This window comes from Mustela erminea, chromosome 6 (assembly GCF_009829155.1).
Source record: "Mustela erminea isolate mMusErm1 chromosome 6, mMusErm1.Pri, whole genome shotgun sequence".
Taxonomy (NCBI): Eukaryota; Metazoa; Chordata; class Mammalia; order Carnivora; family Mustelidae; genus Mustela; species Mustela erminea.
Window position 1 is genome coordinate 38,124,888 of NC_045619.1, and position 21,133 is coordinate 38,146,020.

The 21,133-nt window shown below is 33.7% G+C and overlaps 1 protein-coding gene across 2 annotated transcripts in view; it reads right to left on the bottom strand.

Annotated features, from left to right (window-relative positions):
* The window catches only part of PTPRQ (protein tyrosine phosphatase receptor type Q), a 218,386-nt gene that overhangs the window by 87,791 nt on the left and 109,462 nt on the right, over positions 1-21,133 (bottom strand). For both annotated transcript variants that reach the window (XM_032346908.1, XM_032346909.1), the window contains one exon: positions 2,522-2,845. In XM_032346908.1, coding sequence (XP_032202799.1) covers positions 2,522-2,845 — 324 coding nt within the window. The remainder of the gene's footprint in view (positions 1-2,521; positions 2,846-21,133) is intronic.

The following is a 21,133-nucleotide window of genomic DNA, read 5'->3' on the forward strand; positions in this document are numbered from 1 at the left end:
AATAAATAACATCTTGAAAAAAGAAATTTGAATTTTATTCTAAAGCAATGGAAATCCACTGGATGGCTTTAAACAGGGAAGTGATCGCATCTGATTTAGGTTTAAAAAGGTCAGCCTAGAAGCTCTGGAGGTCAGTTAGGTTCATGCAGTGGTAACAGTAATGAAGGAAAGGGCTAGTATGATAGCAATGCAAAGGGAGAGATGTATTTAGATGGCAGAAATAAATAAATCATTGGAAGAGTTGAGCAGGAAAAGAAAACTGCCTATATTTTCATTTTCTGCAACCATATGAATAATGGCACATTTTACTGAGATAGGCAATGTTAGAAGAGGAGAGGTTAGGTGTTTAGACCACATTAAATTTTGAAAGGGGGCGCCTGGGTGGCTCAGTGGGTTAAGCCGCTGCCTTCAGCTCAGGTCATGATCTCAGGGTCCTGGGATCGAGTCCCACATCGGGCTCTCTGCTCGGCAGGGAGCCTGCTTCCTCCTCTCTCTCTCTCTGCCTTCCTCTCTGCCTACTTGTGATCTCTCTCTGTCAAATAAATAAACTAAAAAATCTTTAAAAAAAATTTTTTTGAAAGGTATATTTGACACACACACACAATAGGGTCAAAAGACATCAGTTGATCAGGTAAATATACTGATCTGGGATCAGTATATTTTATTCAGTATATATAATCAGTATATTATATTCTAGGGATGAATCAGAGCTAGAAATAGATATTTGAGAATAATTACCGTATCAGTAAACTTTAAAGTCGTAGGACCAGATAAAGTCACATCAAGGTAAGATCTCCTGGGGGTTGTATGTTGATACAAAAAGGGTTAAATACAGATATCTGGGTACCCCAACACTTAGATTTTAAAAAGGGATGAGCAAAGGAGACTGAGAAAGAGCTACCAGGGAGACAGGAGAAAAGCAAGAAGGGCAGATATTACAGAAAGCTAGAGTCAAAGTGCTACAAGGAGGAGAGGCTGGATAATTGTGTTGAAAGTTGAGTTGTTTGGACTCTATCTCAGATGTTGAATTGTATTAACAATATGGATTGGAAATTTACTCTGCAAAAATTACGCTATACTCTCCTGGGAATACATTTAGTAACCTAAAAAATAAAGCCTCTAGATCAAAGTTTATTTCTCTATTTATAAAGGCCTATGACAGCATCTATTTATTACCGAAAATCTCTCTGTATGTGTGTGTTCACTCAACTTATAGGTACCAAAAATTTTTAGGAAAATGAGATTTGGATTTGAAAGGAATCACCTTTCAAAAGGTGATTTAGTAACAGTCTTGATCAAGATAGAAGAATGGTAACAGAAGGTGCCTATTTGGATGGTTTATATGGGAGGGTATTGCAATGGGTGACCTGGGCAACTTGAAATTTGCTCAGGATGGCTTGGGGTGGAAATGGCATTTCAGAAAGTGCAGCTCTGGTTTGCAGCATTTGATCTGCAATTTATTTAGTTTTCACGAAGCCATTATAATTCTATGTAGATACTGCTTAGGATAATTAATAGAAATTTATTTACTTACTCATGGTTAATCATTTTATCTAACCAAGTAGGGTAACCAGTTAGTTTTAAAATATAAAACTAAAGTTATAACAGCATTTTTATGTGGACTTTGAATAATTTCTATGGAGAAGCATTAAAAGAGCTCTTTCCTGAATATAAAAGTCCTGAAAGATGGATAAATAGCAGAGAAATTTTTAAGAAATTATTTTATATTCCTTCTCTGTGCTTTTTCCCTTCTTCACATCTCCAGCTAGGAGTTGAACCCCTGGTATTTGTTTGCCTCCAAATTTTATATGGGTATAGCACAAGCTGAGAAGCTACTTGCCAGGAGATCTGTTTCAGCTGGTGTGTGTGTGTGTGTGTGTGTGAGTATCCATAAAGTCACCAAAAAGGTTGTAAAGTATAGCTTAAAAAGTGCAGGGCATCTAGATATGAAGGGGAAAATGTAGGCATGGACAAAGGGAGCTCAGTGGCAATCAGTATAGCCTAGTAATATACTCCAAGAGAGGCCCAGAATGCTTTATTGCAAGAGAAGACTCTAGGATTTCAGTATGACTCTGAAAGTCTAAGAAAACTCTTTAATAATGTCTGAAATTGAATTTTCCATTGGGATTCAATTAAATTAAAAACAAATGTTATTATATCTATTAGTTTATAAACAAATTCATTTAATTTTCATGTCCAGTGATTGTATTAAGTAAAAAATCATTAATTCAACAGATATCAGTATATGTATTTATTCTTTCATAAATATGTATATATTTATTTCCTTTGCATGGAAGCCATTATAATTCCATGTAGATAGTATTCAGGATAAGTCATAGAAATTTATTTAGCTAATTATGAGTAATGATTCTATCTAAACAAGAAGAGTAGTTAGTTTTAAGACATAAAACTAAAGTTACAACAATCATTACTTATACTTTGAGTGATTTCTGCAGAAAAACATTCAAAGAGCTTTTTCTCAAAAGCAGAAGTATAAACACATATAGAAGATAATACTTACGACCAGGAAGGGTTTGTGTAGATATCCAATTGGAAGCATTGCCATAGCCGGCATTGGTGCTGGCAGCCACTTGGAATCGGTACCACCTAAATTTCTTTAATCCATACACTGTCTCTTCAGTTAAGTCAGCTTCATAAAGGTATTGAGTTTTTTGATACTCAACACATTCTTCAGAATCCCATTCTATGCATTTCTGAGCCCGCAGCTGAGTGGTGATCTTGTAATTTTGAAAGTAGCCAAGAATAGTGTCAGGTCTCACCCACGTTATTGTTGCACTAGTTGACTGAACATTAGAAAAAGCAATATTTGTGGGAACACTAGGAACTAAAAGTTAAAGGAGAAAAATTGAAAACAATTAGAACTACCAAAAACTGTTAAAAAGAAGGAAGACTGGATTCAAAAATATGTCTTTATTATGCATCTAGTGTCAATCCCTTATTACAACTACCCTTAGTTCAGCAGTACCACATTTACTGAGTGGAACCTTAAGGTGGTGCTTCAGAGACCACTAATCTAAAAGGTAGAGGACAAAACAACTGTGATTTGATTAATTCCAAGTTTTGCTCCCAAACTGACTCATAAGAATCTCGTATAAACTTACTTTGGCTTCATACATAAACATTAGTACAAAATAAAATTGTATGCTCATTTAACCTTATGTACTTCCCTGGATATGGTCTGAGTTTTAATATTCAGTTCCCAAGAAAGACATACTTATATTTAAATGTTGGATAGACACAAATGCATCCTATATATAGTAAAGATTGATTATATAATAATTCTAAATAAACAATGCTATTAGCTGAATTAGAAATTTACTTATTAGTTGATTTTTATTTTATCTTGCATATACTTACATTTGATAAAAACCAATATAAACAAACAAACAAATTAATTAATTAATTTGTCAAAACCCTTTCTAGAACATCATTCAGCACACTGCTATTAAATACACAGACAAAGAAATCTGCATATCACCTATAATCACAAGGTCTTACTTGGGGTCACTTATTTGATTTCATATTGACCACCAATATGAAATTTGCTATTTGTATACCATCTGTGAGGTTCTGAGCCTGATGTGAAGGATTCAAGATATAAAAGGATTATGTCTGATTTTTTAAGAAACTGCAATTTATTGAACAAGTAATACAAGCATGTTATAATTAGGAATATGAAAGAACAATGAAATAAGTGATGTAAGAACTTTCCTCAACCAAGTCTTTCCCTGCATGTGTGAAAAGGCTTTTGCTTAGAAGACTAAGATAGAATGGTAACAATGACTTGTATGAAAATGACATAATTTATAAAAATTATATGATAATAGTCACACTTAAAAATTAGAAAATAAATGAGAGAAAACTCATTTATTCCTGAAAGTATCATATTAATTCAGGATTCAGTAAATGTCTAATGAGCACCTAATTTGTGCCAAGTGCTACTGTAGGTGCTGGGTATACAATGAATAAACCGGACAGAAGTCCCTGACCTTGTGTAATTTATATTTGGTGTATTTACATACAATAAAAGTATAAGTGACTACTGTATATAGTATTTTAGATGATGATTAGTGTTTTGGGGGAGAAATAAGGAAAGGAAGAAGAGAAAGATGATACTGATCATCTTTCATTTGAAAAAAATCATTTAAACTGATTTGTTTAACTGAGTATTCAGAGAAGGCCTCACTGATTAGAAGACATGAAGTTCCTGACGAAGTTGGGGGAACCAACCCTGGGAATGTTTGAAAAATGAACATTCCTGGCAGGGAAAAATGCATGATTATAAGCTCTAAGTTGTAACCATCCTTGGTATATTTGAAGAATAATTAGGAGGCCAGTGTGGCTTATTAATAAGAGTTGAAGTCTGAGAAAAAAAATAATGAAGGCTAGATTATATACAACATTTTTTTTTAAGATTTTACTTCTTTATTTGACATAAAGAAAGAGAGAAAGAGAGAGCACGCGTGTACAAGCAGGGGGGAGTGGGAGAGGGAGAAGGGAGTCCGATGCAGGACTCGATCCCAAGACACTGGGATCAAAACCTGAGCTGAAGACAGATGGTAAACCAACTGAGCCACCCAGGCACCCTGAAGGACATTCTTTTGAGCAGTGGAATGACAGGTTCTAACATGTTTTCACACAATCCGACTACTGTGCTGATTATAGAGTGAAGAGATGTAAGGGTACAAACAGGAAGAGCAATTACTAGTCTATTGCAGTGTCAACACAACAGATCATGATGGGGATTACAGCAGCAGAAATGAAAGGAAGAATTCAGACACTGAACATATTTTTAAGGGGAGCTGACAGGATTTGCTGATGTGTGACATGTGGGGTATAAGAGAAGGAGAGAGTAGAGGAAAGCTCTAAAGCCTTTGGATTGAGCAAACAGAGGATGAAGTCATCATTAACCAAGATGACATGGAAGGAGTAAACACTGGGGAGAGATTAAGAATTTATTTTGAGGGGCACCTGGGTGGCTCAGTGGGTTAAGCCTCTGTCTTCGGCTCAGGTCATGATCCCAGGGTCCTGGGATTGAGCCCTGCATCAAGCCCCGCATCGGGCTCTCTGCTCGGCAGGGAGCCTGCTATGCTTCCTCTCTCTGCCTGCCTTTCTGCCTACTTGTGATCTCTGTCTGTCAAATAAATAAATAAAATCTTAAAAAAATAAAAGATCCTTTTTTTAAAAAGATTTTATTTATTTATTTTTAAAGGATCTGTACTTGAGGAACTATAGAACACTCATGAAAGAAATTGAAGAAGACACAAAAAGATGGAAGACCATTCCATGCTCTTGAATCGGAAGAATAAACATTGTTAAAATGTCTATACTGCCTAGAGCAATATATACTTTTAATGGCATTCTGATCAAAATTCCACCAGTATTCTTCAAAGAGCTGGAGCAAATAATCCAAAAATTTGTATGGAATCAGAAGAGACCCTGAATCGCTAAGGAAATGTTGAAAAACAAAAATAAAGCTGGGAGCATCACGTTACCTGATTTCAAGCTTTATTACAAAGCTGTGATCACCAAGACAGCATGGTACTGGCATAAAAACAGACACATAGACCAGTGGAACATAGTAGAGAACCCAGATATGGACCCTCAACTCTATGGTCAATTAATCTTCGACAAAACAGGAAAAAATATACAGTGGAAAAAAGACACTCTCTTCAATAAATGATGTTGGGAAAACTGGACAGCTATAAGTAGAAGAATGGAACTCGACCATTCTCTTACACCATACACAAAGATAAACTTAAAATGGATAAAAGACCTCAACATGAGACAGGAATCCATCAGAATCCTAGAGGAGAACATAGGCAGTAATCTCTTCGATATCAGCCACAGCAACTTCTTTCAAGATATGTCTCCAAAGGCAAAGGAAACAAAAGCGAAAATAAACTTTTGGGACTTCATCAAAATCAAAAGCTTCAAAAAAAAAAAAATCAAAAGCTTCTGCACAGCAAAGGAAACAGTCAAAAAAACAAAGAGGCAACCCATGGAATGGGAGAAGATATTTGCAAATGACAGTACAGACAAAAGGTAGATATCCAGGATCTATAATGAACTCCTCAAACTCAACACACACGAAACAGGCAAACATATCAAAAAATGGGCAGAAGATATGAACAGACACTTCTCCAATCAAGACATACAAATGGCTATCAGACACATGAAAAAATGTTCATCATCACTAGCCCTCAGGGAGATACAAATTAAAACCACATTGAGATATCACCTTACACCAGTTAGAATGGCCAAAATTAACAAAACAGAAAACAACATGTGTTGGAGAGGATGTGGAGAAAGGGGAACCCTCTGACACTGTTGGTGGGAATGCAAGTTGGTGCAGCCTCTTTGGAGAACAGTGTGGAGATTCCTCAAGAAATTAAAAATAGAACTTCCCTATGACCCTGCCATTGCACTCCTGGGTATTTACCCCAAAGATACAGATGTCGTGAAAAGAAGGGCCATCTGTACCCCAATGTTTATAGCAGCAATGGCCACGGTCGTCAAACTGTGGAAAGAACCAAAATGCCCTTCAGTGGAGGAATGGATAAGGAAGATGTGGTCCATATACACTATGGAGTATTATGCCTCCATCAGAAAGGATGAATACCCAACTTTTGTAGCAACATGGACGGGACTGGAAGAGATTATGTCGAGTGAAATAAGTCAAGCAGAGAGAGTCAATTATCATATGGTTTCACTTATTTGTAGAGCATAACAAATATCATGGAGGACAAGGGGTGTTATAGAGGAGAAGGGAGTTGGGGTAAATTGGAAGGGGAGGTGAATCATGAGAGACTATGGACTCTGAAAAACAATCTGAGGGGTCTGAAGTAGCAGGGGGGTGGGAGGTTGGGGTACCAGGTGGTGAGTATTATAGAGGGCACGGATTGCATGGAGCACTGGGTGTGGTGAAGAAATAATGAATACTGTTTTTCTGAAAATAAATAAATTAATTTAATTTAAAAAAAAAAGAATTTATTTTGAGCATGTTAACTTTGAAATGACTACCAGATACCCAGAAAGAGATGTCATATAGATGGGCACATGAGTCTGGAGTTCTGTAGAAAGGTCTAGACTTGAGTTAAAATTTTTAATTTCCTCTTAAATTTTTGCTGAATTATATGTAGACCTATTGCTTATATATTTGCCTAAATCTGAAAGAGGACAGAAATTCTAATGCAATGGAAAATAAGAAGCACGTAATTTAAAGCCATATGGTCAGATTCAATTATTCTATTTTCTAATACTAATATTTACTATCAAATTTTATTGTATTTAATTGAATTAATTAACCTTTAAAGTAGATTGCAAGCAGAATATTTGATACAATACCTACAACATAACTACTATTTTTAGTTAAGCAGAAAAGCAATTAGAGAAAAAGTTATTTTTTAAGGAAAATTTACCTTATAGAGGAATCATTTTAATAATTAAAAAATAGAATTTTCATAAAAAGTAGAATTTCTATAATTTATTCAAATCTCTCAGCCACTAAGTTTGAACTCAGACCACCTAAAGAAAACACAAATTTTCAAAATATTCTAACCCAAGGCAGAGACATATGGATGACCTGGTGGTTCAGGAGAAGCCTTAAGAGAAAAAGTGGCAGGGCGCCTGGGTGGCTCAGTGGGTTAAGCCTCTGCCTTCGGCCCAGGTCATGGTCTCAGGGTCCTGGGATGGAGCCCCGCATCGAAGCCTGCTTCCCTTCCTCTCTCTCTCTGCCTGCCTCTCTGCCTACTTGTGATCTCTGTCTGTCAAATAAATGTATAAAATATTTAAAAAAAAAAAGAGAGAAAACGTGGCATGTGAGACAGGATTTCACTGATTGTTAAGGTAGAGATTTAGAAGAAGGGTAATGTGATCTAAGTCAAGTTCAACTATTATTTATAGTTCATACTGCCAATTAAAACAGAAAGGCTACACAATAACCTGGGGATATACTGAGAGGAACATAGAGTTTGTTAGACAATGGAAAGCTATTGAAGTGTCAGAATGAGATGTTCAGAAGTACATTTTATCAAGTCTAGTCTGATAATTATACTACAGGAAAAAGGACAAATTTATAGATCACTAGATATGTTTTAAAAAAAAGAAAAAAATTGTAGCAATAAAAAAGAAATATATTTTTAGATCTATTTTGGTGGTCGAATTCATGGAATAGGCAAATGAATCAGAAGATGACAGAAGCAGAATTTGAAGGAAGTTTAGAGATGATCTTGGTCAGCTTGTCTTTTTATGCCTGACCTTTATATAGACAGACATCCCCAAGATTCCTGGCCCCTGTACACTCACCTTCATCCAATTTTTCAACTAAGCTCAGATATAGGAACCGATATGAGAAAATTTTTCATCTGTAATTAAGAAACCAAATCAATTAAGGGAAGCACGTGTGGTGAGCACCAGGTGTTGTATGGAAGTGTTGAATCACTATTCATATGCCTGAAACTAATATTATGCTGTTAACTAACTGAAATGTAAATAAAGACTTAACAAATAAATAAAGAAATAAAATAAGGACGGATTATACAATGAACCTGATTTTATAGACTGAGTCCTTTAAAAGCAAAGAGTTTTCTTTGTTTCATTACAAAAGAGGAAGGAACATACTCTAAGCAAGAGACAGATATGATATATAAAAATGTATCCATTATTGTCTTGGGAGAAGAAGGAGCTATAGGATAAAGAATCTAGGACATCTCTAGGAACTAAGAGAAGCCCTTGGCTATTAGCCAGCCAGGAACTGGGGATCTCAGAACTATCAATGTAAGAAACCAAATTCTGTCGCAATCTTGTGAGCTTAGAAGAGGACTGAGTTCCACGTGAGTATACAGCTTGCTGACACCTTGAGTTGGCTTGTGGGCCTCTGGGTATGGAATCGATGCACAATATACCCAGACTTCTGACCTACAGAACAGTGTAATAATCAATGGGCATAGTTTTAAACCACAAAGTTTGTGATCATTTGTGACATAACGATAGAAAACTAATGTAATTTTCCTCTATAAAATGGCCAATTTCTACTTTTCTGGCCTCTACTTAAATACATAGAGCAAAAGGAAACTCAGTCTTGAGGGGATCCCTTTTGAAATTTATTTTCAGATAGCTCTATTAGTTTCTACTTCATTGTTTTGAACTGATAGCCACCCTTCTCTAAATCCTAATTCTACTTTGAAAACCCACCTCAACTAGGCCTAATCTTTTCAACTCCACTTCATTCCAATATGTATTCTCAAGGTCTAGAAAGGTTCTGATTCTACATTCATATCAATAAAAAAGATTGAGCAATGACTACAAAATGTGTATGATTATTCATATGTCATATATACATACAAATATCAATCTACACAAATAATCAAATACTAGATTGTGTCTCTGAAGGTCTAGAGTCATGTTTGCAACAAAATAGACATTTAATAAATATTTTTAAAGCAATGAATAAGAAGGCATAACAGGAGATTTCATTAATTTATTTTTAAAGATTTCACTTACTTATGAGAGAAAGCAAAAGAGCAAGAGAGTGAGAGTGGGAGGGAGGGGCAGAGGGAGTGGGAGAAGCAGACTCCCCACTGAGCAGGAACCCTGACATGGGGCTCCATCCCAGGACTCTGGGATCATGACCTAAGCCTAAGGCAGGCACTTAACCAACTGAGCCACCCAGGCACCCCAGAGATTTCAATTAGATAGTTGGTCAGGGAAGACTTTAATTTAATCAGAGAACTGAAAGATAAGATTAGCTTTCCAGGTGAATAACATCAGGATGTGTTAAGATTCTGAGGAGAAGAAGTGTGGTACATTAGAAACACTTAAGGAACATAGCTGGGTCCACAAGGAGATGGATAGGAAGATAGAAAGCTGGAGATGTAGGTCAGAATCAGATAATGCTGAACCTTCTGGACTGTATTCAAGATTTTTAGTTTTATCTCAAGTATAGTGAGGACACTTGGGAAGTTTTCATTTGCATTAAAACTGTACACTCTGCTCTTTCTCTATGGGAATCAGGGAGTATAAACCATACATTTCCCTCCCTTTTGAGTCCATCACCAAACACCCCTTCTGCATTTCAATTTCTTTTATTTAGGATTTACTAAGCAACTAGGAGTGGGAAGAAAATGGGATGTGTTAGCTATCCAATGAACTGGAGAAGTCAGAGGAACTATGTTTTTCCCAATTCAGCAGAGGGGATTACTAAATGCCCATGGTTGTCCTATGACAAACTTTTATCCTGCTTGCAATGTTCAGATTTTAGGAATGAAGACTTCAATGGCAAAATGGGTTATGCATAAAAACTTTCACCATATTAATGCTGGTCCACAGACTCTTGGGTTTTCCAAATAAGTATTGCAAAGAAATAAGGGTCAAAAAGAAACAAGAAGAACTATGTGTAACCTGGCTAAAGGAAGAGTAACAACAATTGAGTTGCCTTCCATGTGACAGGCACAATGATGGAACCTGCACCGATACACAGCATCTGGCACATGCAGGAACTCAGTATGTGTTGAATATATGAATAAGTTATGGTTCATTGAAACAGTCTTTTGGCTTTCAAGTCGTATAAAATTTTGTCCACATTTTCTAATCACATATATTTAGAAAGATAAACCAGAAATAAATTTAATCTGAGCCCAAATATATAGCTCATAGACAATTTTTTAAAGGAAGGCTACCTCAGTGGCACTCATAAAAGACTAGCATTGATATGCAGTATCTTCTCTTTTGATGAACTGTGTGTTGAACTGGACTATTTCAAAGCAACTGCCCTATTGAATTACAGATACAAAAAGGATTACACTCATTTTAGCATGGAGAATCAGATTTCCATTCTTTGAGAATGACTAAAAACCTCAATTTTTTTCTATCCACAGATGGTACTAATTTGAACACATCATTCCATGCTTCCTGGAGTAATCACACAGCTTGCTTAGATTTTCTAAACATGACTGAACTGTGATGAAGCGATCAACATTCACTGGCAAGGTATTCCGTGAATTACATTTTTATTCATAAATTATTCTTATCTGTGAAATACTTTCATCATGGTTGAAATGAAAGTCTATAGAACTATAGAAGTGAAATGTGTTGTACGTTTAAATGCATGTCAGTTTTTAGTGACTATTTAGTAGGTCCCACTTAGAAGAGGAAAATGGGTATAAAGTGTAATTATTCTTTAAACTTCTGAATATCAGCTGTTAGAAGTTGCCAACCTCCCATGATAAGATTCTGACAGTGGTTTGTATTGGCTTCTCACTGACCTGATTAAGTATACAAATATGGAAGACCAAGTTTCTTTAAATATTTATTTATAACTAAGTATTTTTATCTTCAACCACAGATGTACTTTCTTTTAAACAAAACAGATGCCTGAACAATTATATTTATAATTTATATTTATAAAACCTTAAAAAGTACCAACACAATCTATCCTAGTTTATCAATAAAATATTTGTCTCTAGTAGTTTTAAATAATCTATACTCCTTTTAGAAACACAAGGTGCTATCATATGATCTGAGCATATACAAATAAAATTACACTTTATCAACACTAACATAGTATGAATCAATATAAAAATAGAAATTCTTATGAAGTTGAGTGCAAAAATATTTCAGCATAGCAGATAAAAATTTTGCATTAACTTGAATTTAATCAATAACAATTACTGATCATTCATATTGAACAGTGTGGGCAAGTTATTATAGTCTTAGGGAATAAGCTGCTTTTCATACATATATGAAAAGCAATTTAACTCATAGAAACCACCACAAATAGGCAATGCCTAAAGGAAACTTTCAAGGAAAGAGAATATCTGGGGGCTATAACTTGAAGGAATAATTAAGAATCCATAGGCATGTGGAAGAAAAGATGTTCAAGGGCATTAAGTATGGGAGAGATATAAGTAACTGTTACAAACTGTGAAAGTCTGGAAAGTATACTAGACTCAAGAAAAGAGTAATAAGAAAAAAAAGAGGGGGCCAGTTGTGTTGTTTGAGAAAAAAGTTTAGGTGACTACCTAAGCTCTATTAAGCAACAGAGAACAATCAACAGAGATTAACTGGTAAAGTTTAAACTTAAAGGAAATCCTGAGCCTCCATGTAAATAGTTATTAGGTAAAGTATAATTTAATAGAAACTGGTTAGATGTTATACACATGCAGTGTAATGCAGATTACAATAACAAACAATAATTGGGAATAGAGTTTTTTAAAAACAGCAAAGAATATCAGCAGAATGTGTTTATTTATTGGGCAGAGGGGCGATAGGAGTAAAACATGGAATGAATCCAGTAATTAGGTCAATAGAAAATGTACACTGTTCACTTCCTAAAGGTAGACTATGACTTGGCTCTGTGTTGTAGAAAATTATACAAAAGAGAAACTCAATATTTTAAATCTCTGTAATTATAAATGAAAGCAAATTAAATGAACAAGAAAATACAATAATCTCTGTTACTGAGAAGAAATATTTCTCTCTCTTCTCTCAAAAAAAATCAAATAAACAGGTTGCCATATAATTTAATGAACAATATCTTCAACAACATCCTTACATAGCAAATGCTAAGTATCTGTAAGTTGGCTCTTTCTTACAATGGCTCTCAATTTGAATGAGAGAATAACTATCAAACATGTTTTAGTAAAACTATTTCTTCAGAGTTTCTAATTATTCAGTTGAGGCATTCTTCTAGCAGTCTAGTTTAACCTAGAAATAGATTTTGGAGTAGCTGGGTTAGAATTTATCAAAATATGCTACATAAACATGATAATAGGTGGCACTATGAAACTGGGAACATGGGTTGACACATTCTTATTAGTGTGCTAAATAAAATCACCTTAAATATTCCACTTAAATGAAAGAGAACTGAGAAAGTATAAAGCAGGATAAAATTTCCTAAAAAAATTTTAAAGTGTCTGTCTTAATGCATGTATAAATGGACAACGGAGGGGCCCAAAACTCTATGGACCATAGCTATAATTATCTAGTTCTTAAATCAAGTATTACTGAATGTATAACTTATTTATAAAAATGTTTCACTAAAACTTTTGTTTTGTTTTATTTTTGGACACCACTACAAAGAAAATGGGTTATATATGTTCTGTTTGGAGAGACAATGAATTGATTTATTTTATAAAGTCATTACTTTGACAGCTTTATATACCAAACTAAATAGTGAGAATGTCCATCAAAAATGACAACTTTGATTTGAAATTATTTATCTGAAGCAGTTCTTAGGGTAGTAATTATATAGAAGAGTTAGTTGTCTATTAAGAACAACCCTATAACACCTGAAGATGAAATTGAATTATCAGCATTAATGAAGAAATGGGAAATATATACTGGTTTGTGGGATTTACTTGAGGATGGATATGAGTAAATGACATGTTAGTTTCATATCTTGTTAACATGAATAGAGATATCTTGGGAGGAAAAGATTGGGTTAGCCTAAGAAGTCAAGAGAAGCTAATTTGGCATAAATAAGCATCAGTAAGCTTGGAAAATCGTAAGAGTGAAAAAACATTTAAGGGGCATATTTGTATATATAGTATCACCATAGCAGATGATAAAGAACTGAGTCTCTATCAAGTTAGTAGTTAATGGGCAGTAAAGTAGAATGGGAAAAAGAAATCATAAAAAAATTCAGTCAATAATGTCTGGCTTATACTGATACTTGAGAAATATTTGTATAACAAATAAATAAATAACTGAGGAAATGAATGGATGGTCGTATGTACTGATTTCAAGAAGAAAGTGTCACCAGTGCTGTAACCAATGTTGACTGATGAACAAGTATCACCAATGCTGATTGTAATCAAATGCTACTTAAAACTATTCCTGTTTTCTAAGGATTGTGGCTGTACAGAAAACCCTGATAGACTAAAATGTACAAAAGGAGTCTTGGTTTTAAAGTTTGGGGAAAGCTCTATAAAAGAAAAAGAAGAATTTGGAGTTTTCCAGGATTCTGTGAGACACACACACACACACACACACACACACAGAATCAAAGGAGAGATGAAAATAGATGAAAACAACCGACAGAGGAGAAAGGATGAAAGGATGGGGTGAGATTGGAGACTCTGTGAAATAATGTAGTGGACAGAAAAAATCCCTGATTGTCAAAATATTTTTAAGAACAAAAATATATACTGTTTATTTTAGAGTCGTGTGTATTATTGCAATGTAAACCTCCCCTCTGCGTGCTTATCACAAAATATTCAGTAAGGCTATTTTTACATAAAAGTGTTCAGTATGACTAGAATTGTCAAAATCATACAAAAAATAATTTTGCAGAAGCAGCAAAATATCAAAACATTCTACTGCCCAAACACAGGAAGTTTGAGGATCTGTTCTGATGGTACAGCAATAGTTCGTATCAGATTAATTCTGCAGATAACAACTACGCACTGTGGAGGAAACAAAGAAGCATATAAACGGCTTTTGGCTTGAGGTGTAGGGAATGGCATATGAAACTGCCAAAATAGTTAGTTGGAAAAAGAGGGAGCCAAAGAGGGGTTAGACCTAAATTCTGGGTCTAAACTCCTCTGAAATCCTTGGCTAATCTCTTAATCGTTCATGTATGAAGGACACACTGAGGAACATGGTGGAAAGAAATGGATGCAAAACTGAGTAGAAAGTTTAGTTGCTTCCCAGTGTAGAGAAGACAGAATTTGGAGTTTCAATTCCACCAAAGTGAGGGATTGGTAAATAGCATAGGCCTCATACAAAATCCTAAAATGGCCCATACATTTAACTTTACTCTATATCCCAGGATTAAGGAATTTCCTCTGTAAATAATGGAGAAATCAAAACCACACATTCACAAAATTGTTATTTAGTAATTTAATGTCTGGTAGAATAAAAGCCAACACTCTTCAGAACAAGATAGCAAAATCCAGAGCTTCTGCAAAACATCACCAACAATGTCCAATATAAGTTCAAAGATTACTGGGTAAGCAGGAAAATTTCTAGTGACAGGAAAATGTAACTCATAGGAAGAAAAAGTGCTCAATAGAAAGAGATCACAGAATAACTCAGGTGGAGGAATTAGAAGAAAATGAATTTCAAACAATATAAATATTTTATTTGACTTAACAGAAAATACAATCATAATTAGAAACCAAATAGGGAATTTCAGGAAAGGAATAGATTTAAGGAAACACTAAACTAAATAAAAACTCTAGAACTTAAAAATACATCTGAACTGGATTTATTTAACACCAGTGTAAAAATAGGAGAAGATAAGTCAATAAACTTCATAAAACATCAACAGAACTCCACTTTGAAGAACATAGGAAAAAAGGTGAAAAAAGTTTAATAAAACCTCAGTCATTCAAAGAATGATATCAAGAGGTTATAATTGGAGTCTCAAAATTGGATAGAGGAGGGAAGAGAAATACTTGAAAAAATAATGGCCAAAAATTTCTCAAATTTCAGAAAAATATTAATTTACCAATACAAAAAGCTAAATGGACCCTTAGCAAAACAAGCGCAACAAAGTACACTAGCCGTATCACTGACAAACTGCCTTAAAGAAAATATAAAGAAAAAGGATCTTGAAAAGTGCCAGAAAAAATTACATGTATCACAGACAAAAGAATGACATCTTCAAAGAGAAAAATACTTAGGGAGAGGGTGGGGAGAAACTACCTTTTCAGAATTTTATATCTGGAATTATCTAAAATAATTCCATTTTAAATAAATAATATCTGAGAGAATTTGTTATGAGCAAACCTGCACTAGAACAAAGTCTTAACAATGTTAAAGGGAAAGGACACTAGATGTGTGACATTGGGTGAAATGACACTGTAATAAAGAACACCAAAAACAGTAATTACATAGAAAAGATATGCAGTCTTTTCTAAATTTATTTAAATCTACTGGTAGATTTACTGGGAAGTAAAAATAAATTGTAGGGCTTACAATGTACATATATGTAAATTATTTATATGGATATCAAATGCATGACATGAATAACACAAAGTATGGCAAAAAACATTGAACTTTTGCAACTCCATGGAGTGGGAGGATGGGAGAAGGTGGGGCTGAGGGAGAGAGAGATTCTTAAGCAGGCTCCACACCCAGTGCAGAGTCCAACATGGGGCTTGACCTCACAACCCTGAGATCATGACTTGAGCCAAATTCAAGAGTTGGATGCTTAACCTACTGAACCACCCAGGTGCTCCTGCAACTCCATTTATTTTATGTGAAGTTGTATGATATTAATTAGCTATAACAACCCAAATAATCCTATTATAATCCCCTTGAGCAACCACTAAATATTAATAAGACAAAGAAGTACAGCCAAAAATACAACAGAAGAATTAAAATAGAAAGCTGAAACTATTCAATTAGCCCAAAAGAAGGCAAGAAAGAAGGGAGGAACTATAAAAGAGATAAGACAAAGAGAAAACAAATAGTAAACAGTAGAACTAAACTCAACAAAATTAATAATGACTTTAAATATAAATAGATTAAATGCTCCACTTAAAAAGCAGAGATTGATGTTATACTGAACTGATGAATCATTGAACATTATATAAAAAAACAATGATGTACTATACCTTGGCTAATTGAATTTAAATTAAAAAAAATTCTTGTATAGTAAAAAAATAAAAATTAAAAAGCAGAGAATGTCAGTCAAAATAAAAATAAATGGTCCAATTATATGCTGTCCACAAGAAGCATACTTTGCTGTCACTATGCACATAGTTTAAATATGATACAAATAATTCAAAAGCAAGGTTAGAAAAAGATGTATGATGCAAACAATAAACTAAAGAACATGTGCCAATATTAATATCAAACAAAATAACTTTTAGCATAAGGAGTATTCCCAAAGATAAAAGTAACAGTTATAATGATTAAAGGGTCAGTTAAGAAATTATAACAATCATAAATATGTATATGTTTTAAAAAGAACAAACTCTGAAGTACATGAACCAAATATTTACAGAACTGAAAGAAGAAACAGACAAATCCACAATCATCATGGTATATTTTAACATTCCCTTCTCAATAATTGATAGAATAATTAGGCTAAAATATGGTAGGGATATAGATTTGCAAAACATGTGCAAACACAATGAATTAATACAGAGAACATTATGGCCAACAACTGAAGAATATACATTGTTTTCAAGTGTGCATGGAAGAATATTCAACAAGATAAATCATATGTAGAGTGATAGAAAATTTCTCCACAATTTTTTAAAGATAAAGTCTTAAAGATAAATTCTCTGACAATAATGGCAATAAATTAAAAGTTGATGACATGAGAATATCTGGAAAAGTGTCAAATAATCAGAAATCAAACATATTTTTATGTAACCATGGCACAAAGAATAAATTGCAAAGGAAATTAGAAAATATTTTTATCTGGAAGTAAAAAACTAAAATTTTTGATATAAAATTATCAGAAGGAGACATCACTATGATTATATTTGAAAAGAAGAGAGGTTTAAAATCATTTTGTTAAGTGAAATAAGCCAGATTCAGAAAGGTATAGATAAGTCTGAAATCTAAAAAAGTCAAACTCATAGTAAGAGGATTTAGCATCATTAATCATCACTGATATGAAAATAAAACTTACAGCAAGATAGAAATTCTTAACATGAAGTAGAATGTCTGAAATTATGAAGACCAAATTCTGCTGGTACTGAGAATTAGAACTCTCACATATTACTGTTAGGTATGTATTTAAAATAGTACAACCATTTTAGAAAACTGCCAGTTTCTTGAATAAAAACACATATCTAGACTATGACCCAGAAATTCCACAAGAAAAGATTTAAACAAAAATATCTGTAATGCTTTTATTCATAACAGTTTAGAACAACCTACATGACCAGAAAAACAGACACACAAGTAATGGAATAGTCATATATTGGAAAAATATTTAACAGTAAAAAAGAACAAATTAGTAAAACCCTCAAGAATATGGGTTTCACAATTAAGTTTGAAGAAACAGAACAGAAATGAGAGAATACATACAGCTCAAGAACAACTGAAAGTAACTTTTGCTGATTGAAATCAGGACAGTGGTTGCCTTTGAGAGTGGATGTCCAAGGGAATTTTCTGTGAGAGATGGAAATGTTCTATATGTTGTTAAGTGGTGTTACATGGGGGGTACACATATATGGAAAACCACTGAACTGCTTGCTTAACTTTGGTGCATTTCATTTTGTATAAAATAATTTCCCATATGTAAAAAACATAAAAAAGAAAACATAAAAACATGAAAAGGAAAAAGCTTTCCCATAAAATTATAGCAGTAATATCTAAAATAAGTTACATATTACATCTCTACAGAAATTTAAAATACTAAACATTAGGGGCACCTGGGTGACTCAGTGGGTTAAAGCCTCTGCCTTTGGTTCAGGTTATGATCCCAGGGTCCTGGGATTGAGCCCTGCGTCGGGCTCTCTGCTCAGCGGGGAGCCTGCTTCCCTCTCTCTCTGCCTGCCTCTCTACCTACTTGTGATCTCTGTCTGTCAAATAAATAAATAAAATCTTAAAAAATAATACTAGACATTGATACTTTATAGTTAATGTTTTATAAATCTACCTGTTAGTGGGATAAAATAAGGAGCTTTGTTGTATTTTTCATATATCCATACTAGAGAAGCCTTACAGATTAGTTCAAGTAATCAATGAACACTTTCAACTTCAACTATCTTCTGGCAATTGTTCAATCTTCAAGCAAAGTTCCTACTAGTACTTGTGAGAATAGCATTCTATCCAGCTTTCAAGGATCATGTCTTATACAATTAACCATTTCTCTGTCATGATATTCTAAATATAAAGTTAGTTTTAAATTTTAAGTCTAAACTTTAAAAATGTTAGACTTTTCTTATTAATGTAGTTGTGTTTTAAAAAATCACAAACAAGATCTTGGTTATTAAAAAAAAATCCTTTCTAAAGCAGGCTAATTTAATTACCAACAAAGCAGAAAATTAGACTACTGATTAATGTATCTTTTAATTGGTATAGATTTTATTACTGTGATACATAAGGAATAACAGTTATTATCTTTCTAACATTTGTTGCAAATTGTTTTTAAGGTAATAATTTTTCATAATAAGGTAACCAGACACAGAACTAATGGGTGATTTGAGGGTGCAAAGAATACTGGGTGGTGAAAATTCAAATTATAATGATAACATTAATATACTAAGAATCATTATTTCTTTACTTGAATTTTGGAAGTGTTTAATCACATGGTGGCTGCTATTTATGCATGCCTTATTTTATAAAATAGTTTCCTAACCAAAAGTTATTTTCTTACACACCACGAAACTTGTAATATTTCAAGTTCATTAAGGGGAAGTTCACAATAACAATTTGTTCAAAGCTTTTTCTTTATATTCACATTGCACTGTTTTATTAAAATTGAATTTAAATGTAGCATTGTTAATGAAATTTTGCTAACAGTAAAAGTCATTTATTTTACATTTCAGAATTTTTACACCGTTCATAAATCGTTTCCCCTGACGCTTATAATCTCACCGAAACAACAGGCACATTCCTGAAGCTTTCAAGTAATAGGGTTACTAGAGATAAAGAAAGAAGGCTCTTGCATGCACACATACACATCCTTAATTTACTTAAAAAAGAAAGTAAAAGAGAAAAAGGAAAAAAAATAGAGTGAAATGCGGGAGGAGGTTGATATGTAGAAGCTGTTATGAAAAGTACCAGCTACAGCTGCATAGGACAGGAATGGAAAATAGGGTAATAAGATACGCCCCAGTTCTTAAATAAGTTAATAAAAATGCTGCTTGAAGAACAGCTGTCTTTAGCTGGAGCTGGGATGAAGAAAGGAGTAATGCCGGGAGTGTGCTTAGTGAAAGGTATTAGAGCATCCGTGGGGTCAAGGAGAATCTTGCAGAGTGACTCCTATTCATTTTTTACAAATGGAATTACTGTTAAAAGGAGTTTTAAATTTATAATTTAGAATTTGACACCTAAGACAATCTTACAAAGCCAAACATCACACCTTTGGAATGAATCCAGGATAAAAAAAAAAAAAATGTGATACATGTTTAGGAACTCTAAAAATTCACAGAATAGCTGCAGTATTTTACATAGTATTTTTAGTATTATAGTACTTTTGGATTAAAGGTAAGCACATATCTGATGATAGAAATTGAGTTTTCCTTCATTTTAAATCCGTATTTGGGCAAAAGTCTGTATATAGTTTTATCATAAATATATCGGCACAAATTAATGAGGAAATTCATATAATGGACCTCAATCTCTTCACCCCATAAGAATTTTGTTCAGATATTGTGAAATAATGGAAGAAAACAATTCTAATTTCAATAAATACAATGATTCATTGAATTTTTAAGGTAAGGGTAAATAAGAAGAAAGAGTTCTGGATCGGTGGTAGTTCTGCTAATAATTAGTTATAGCTCACTGAACAGACGCTTAACCTGTGTGCTTCATTTCCCACGTCTGCCAAATGAGATGACTGAATGAGGTTATCTCTGAAGTCCAATGAAGATATAAAATTATATAATTCTAAATTTTAAAAGCACAAAGAATAAATTTGTTTCATCATAGTCTTCCCATAGTCCCTAGCATACTACTTCATATGTATTAAATAACATCATCTTGAGTAGGTGGATAAAAAGGGCACCATGCATGATACTAAACATGTTTAGAATTTTTCTGGAAGTATTTTTGCTGGAAGCATCTTTGCTGCATAACTAATTGACTCCAAGGCAACTCTGCCATAAATGAAAAAATCATGAAAAATTAAAGAGGGATATTCATTAAAAAGGACATAATGAAACATTAAAAATGAATGATAGAATTTGAAAGATTTTATTGCAAAATACTAAATATCTGAATACATTAAAAATGTATAGTGTCGATTCGTGGCAGTACTGCAAAAATAATGGATTTTATTTTTTGGAGTGTACCTAAGCACTTGTCATCAGCAAAGTTTTTCATCCATTGTATCACATAGGTTTTTGCTTGTTGATTTATCTTCATGTACAGTATCTCATTTTTTTCCCCTAAAATTTCTTCCTTCACTAAAGGATATATCAGTTTCCAAATACTGGAATGCATTTTTGTAAGTGAGCTTTGTCTTTCATTGTGAAAACCT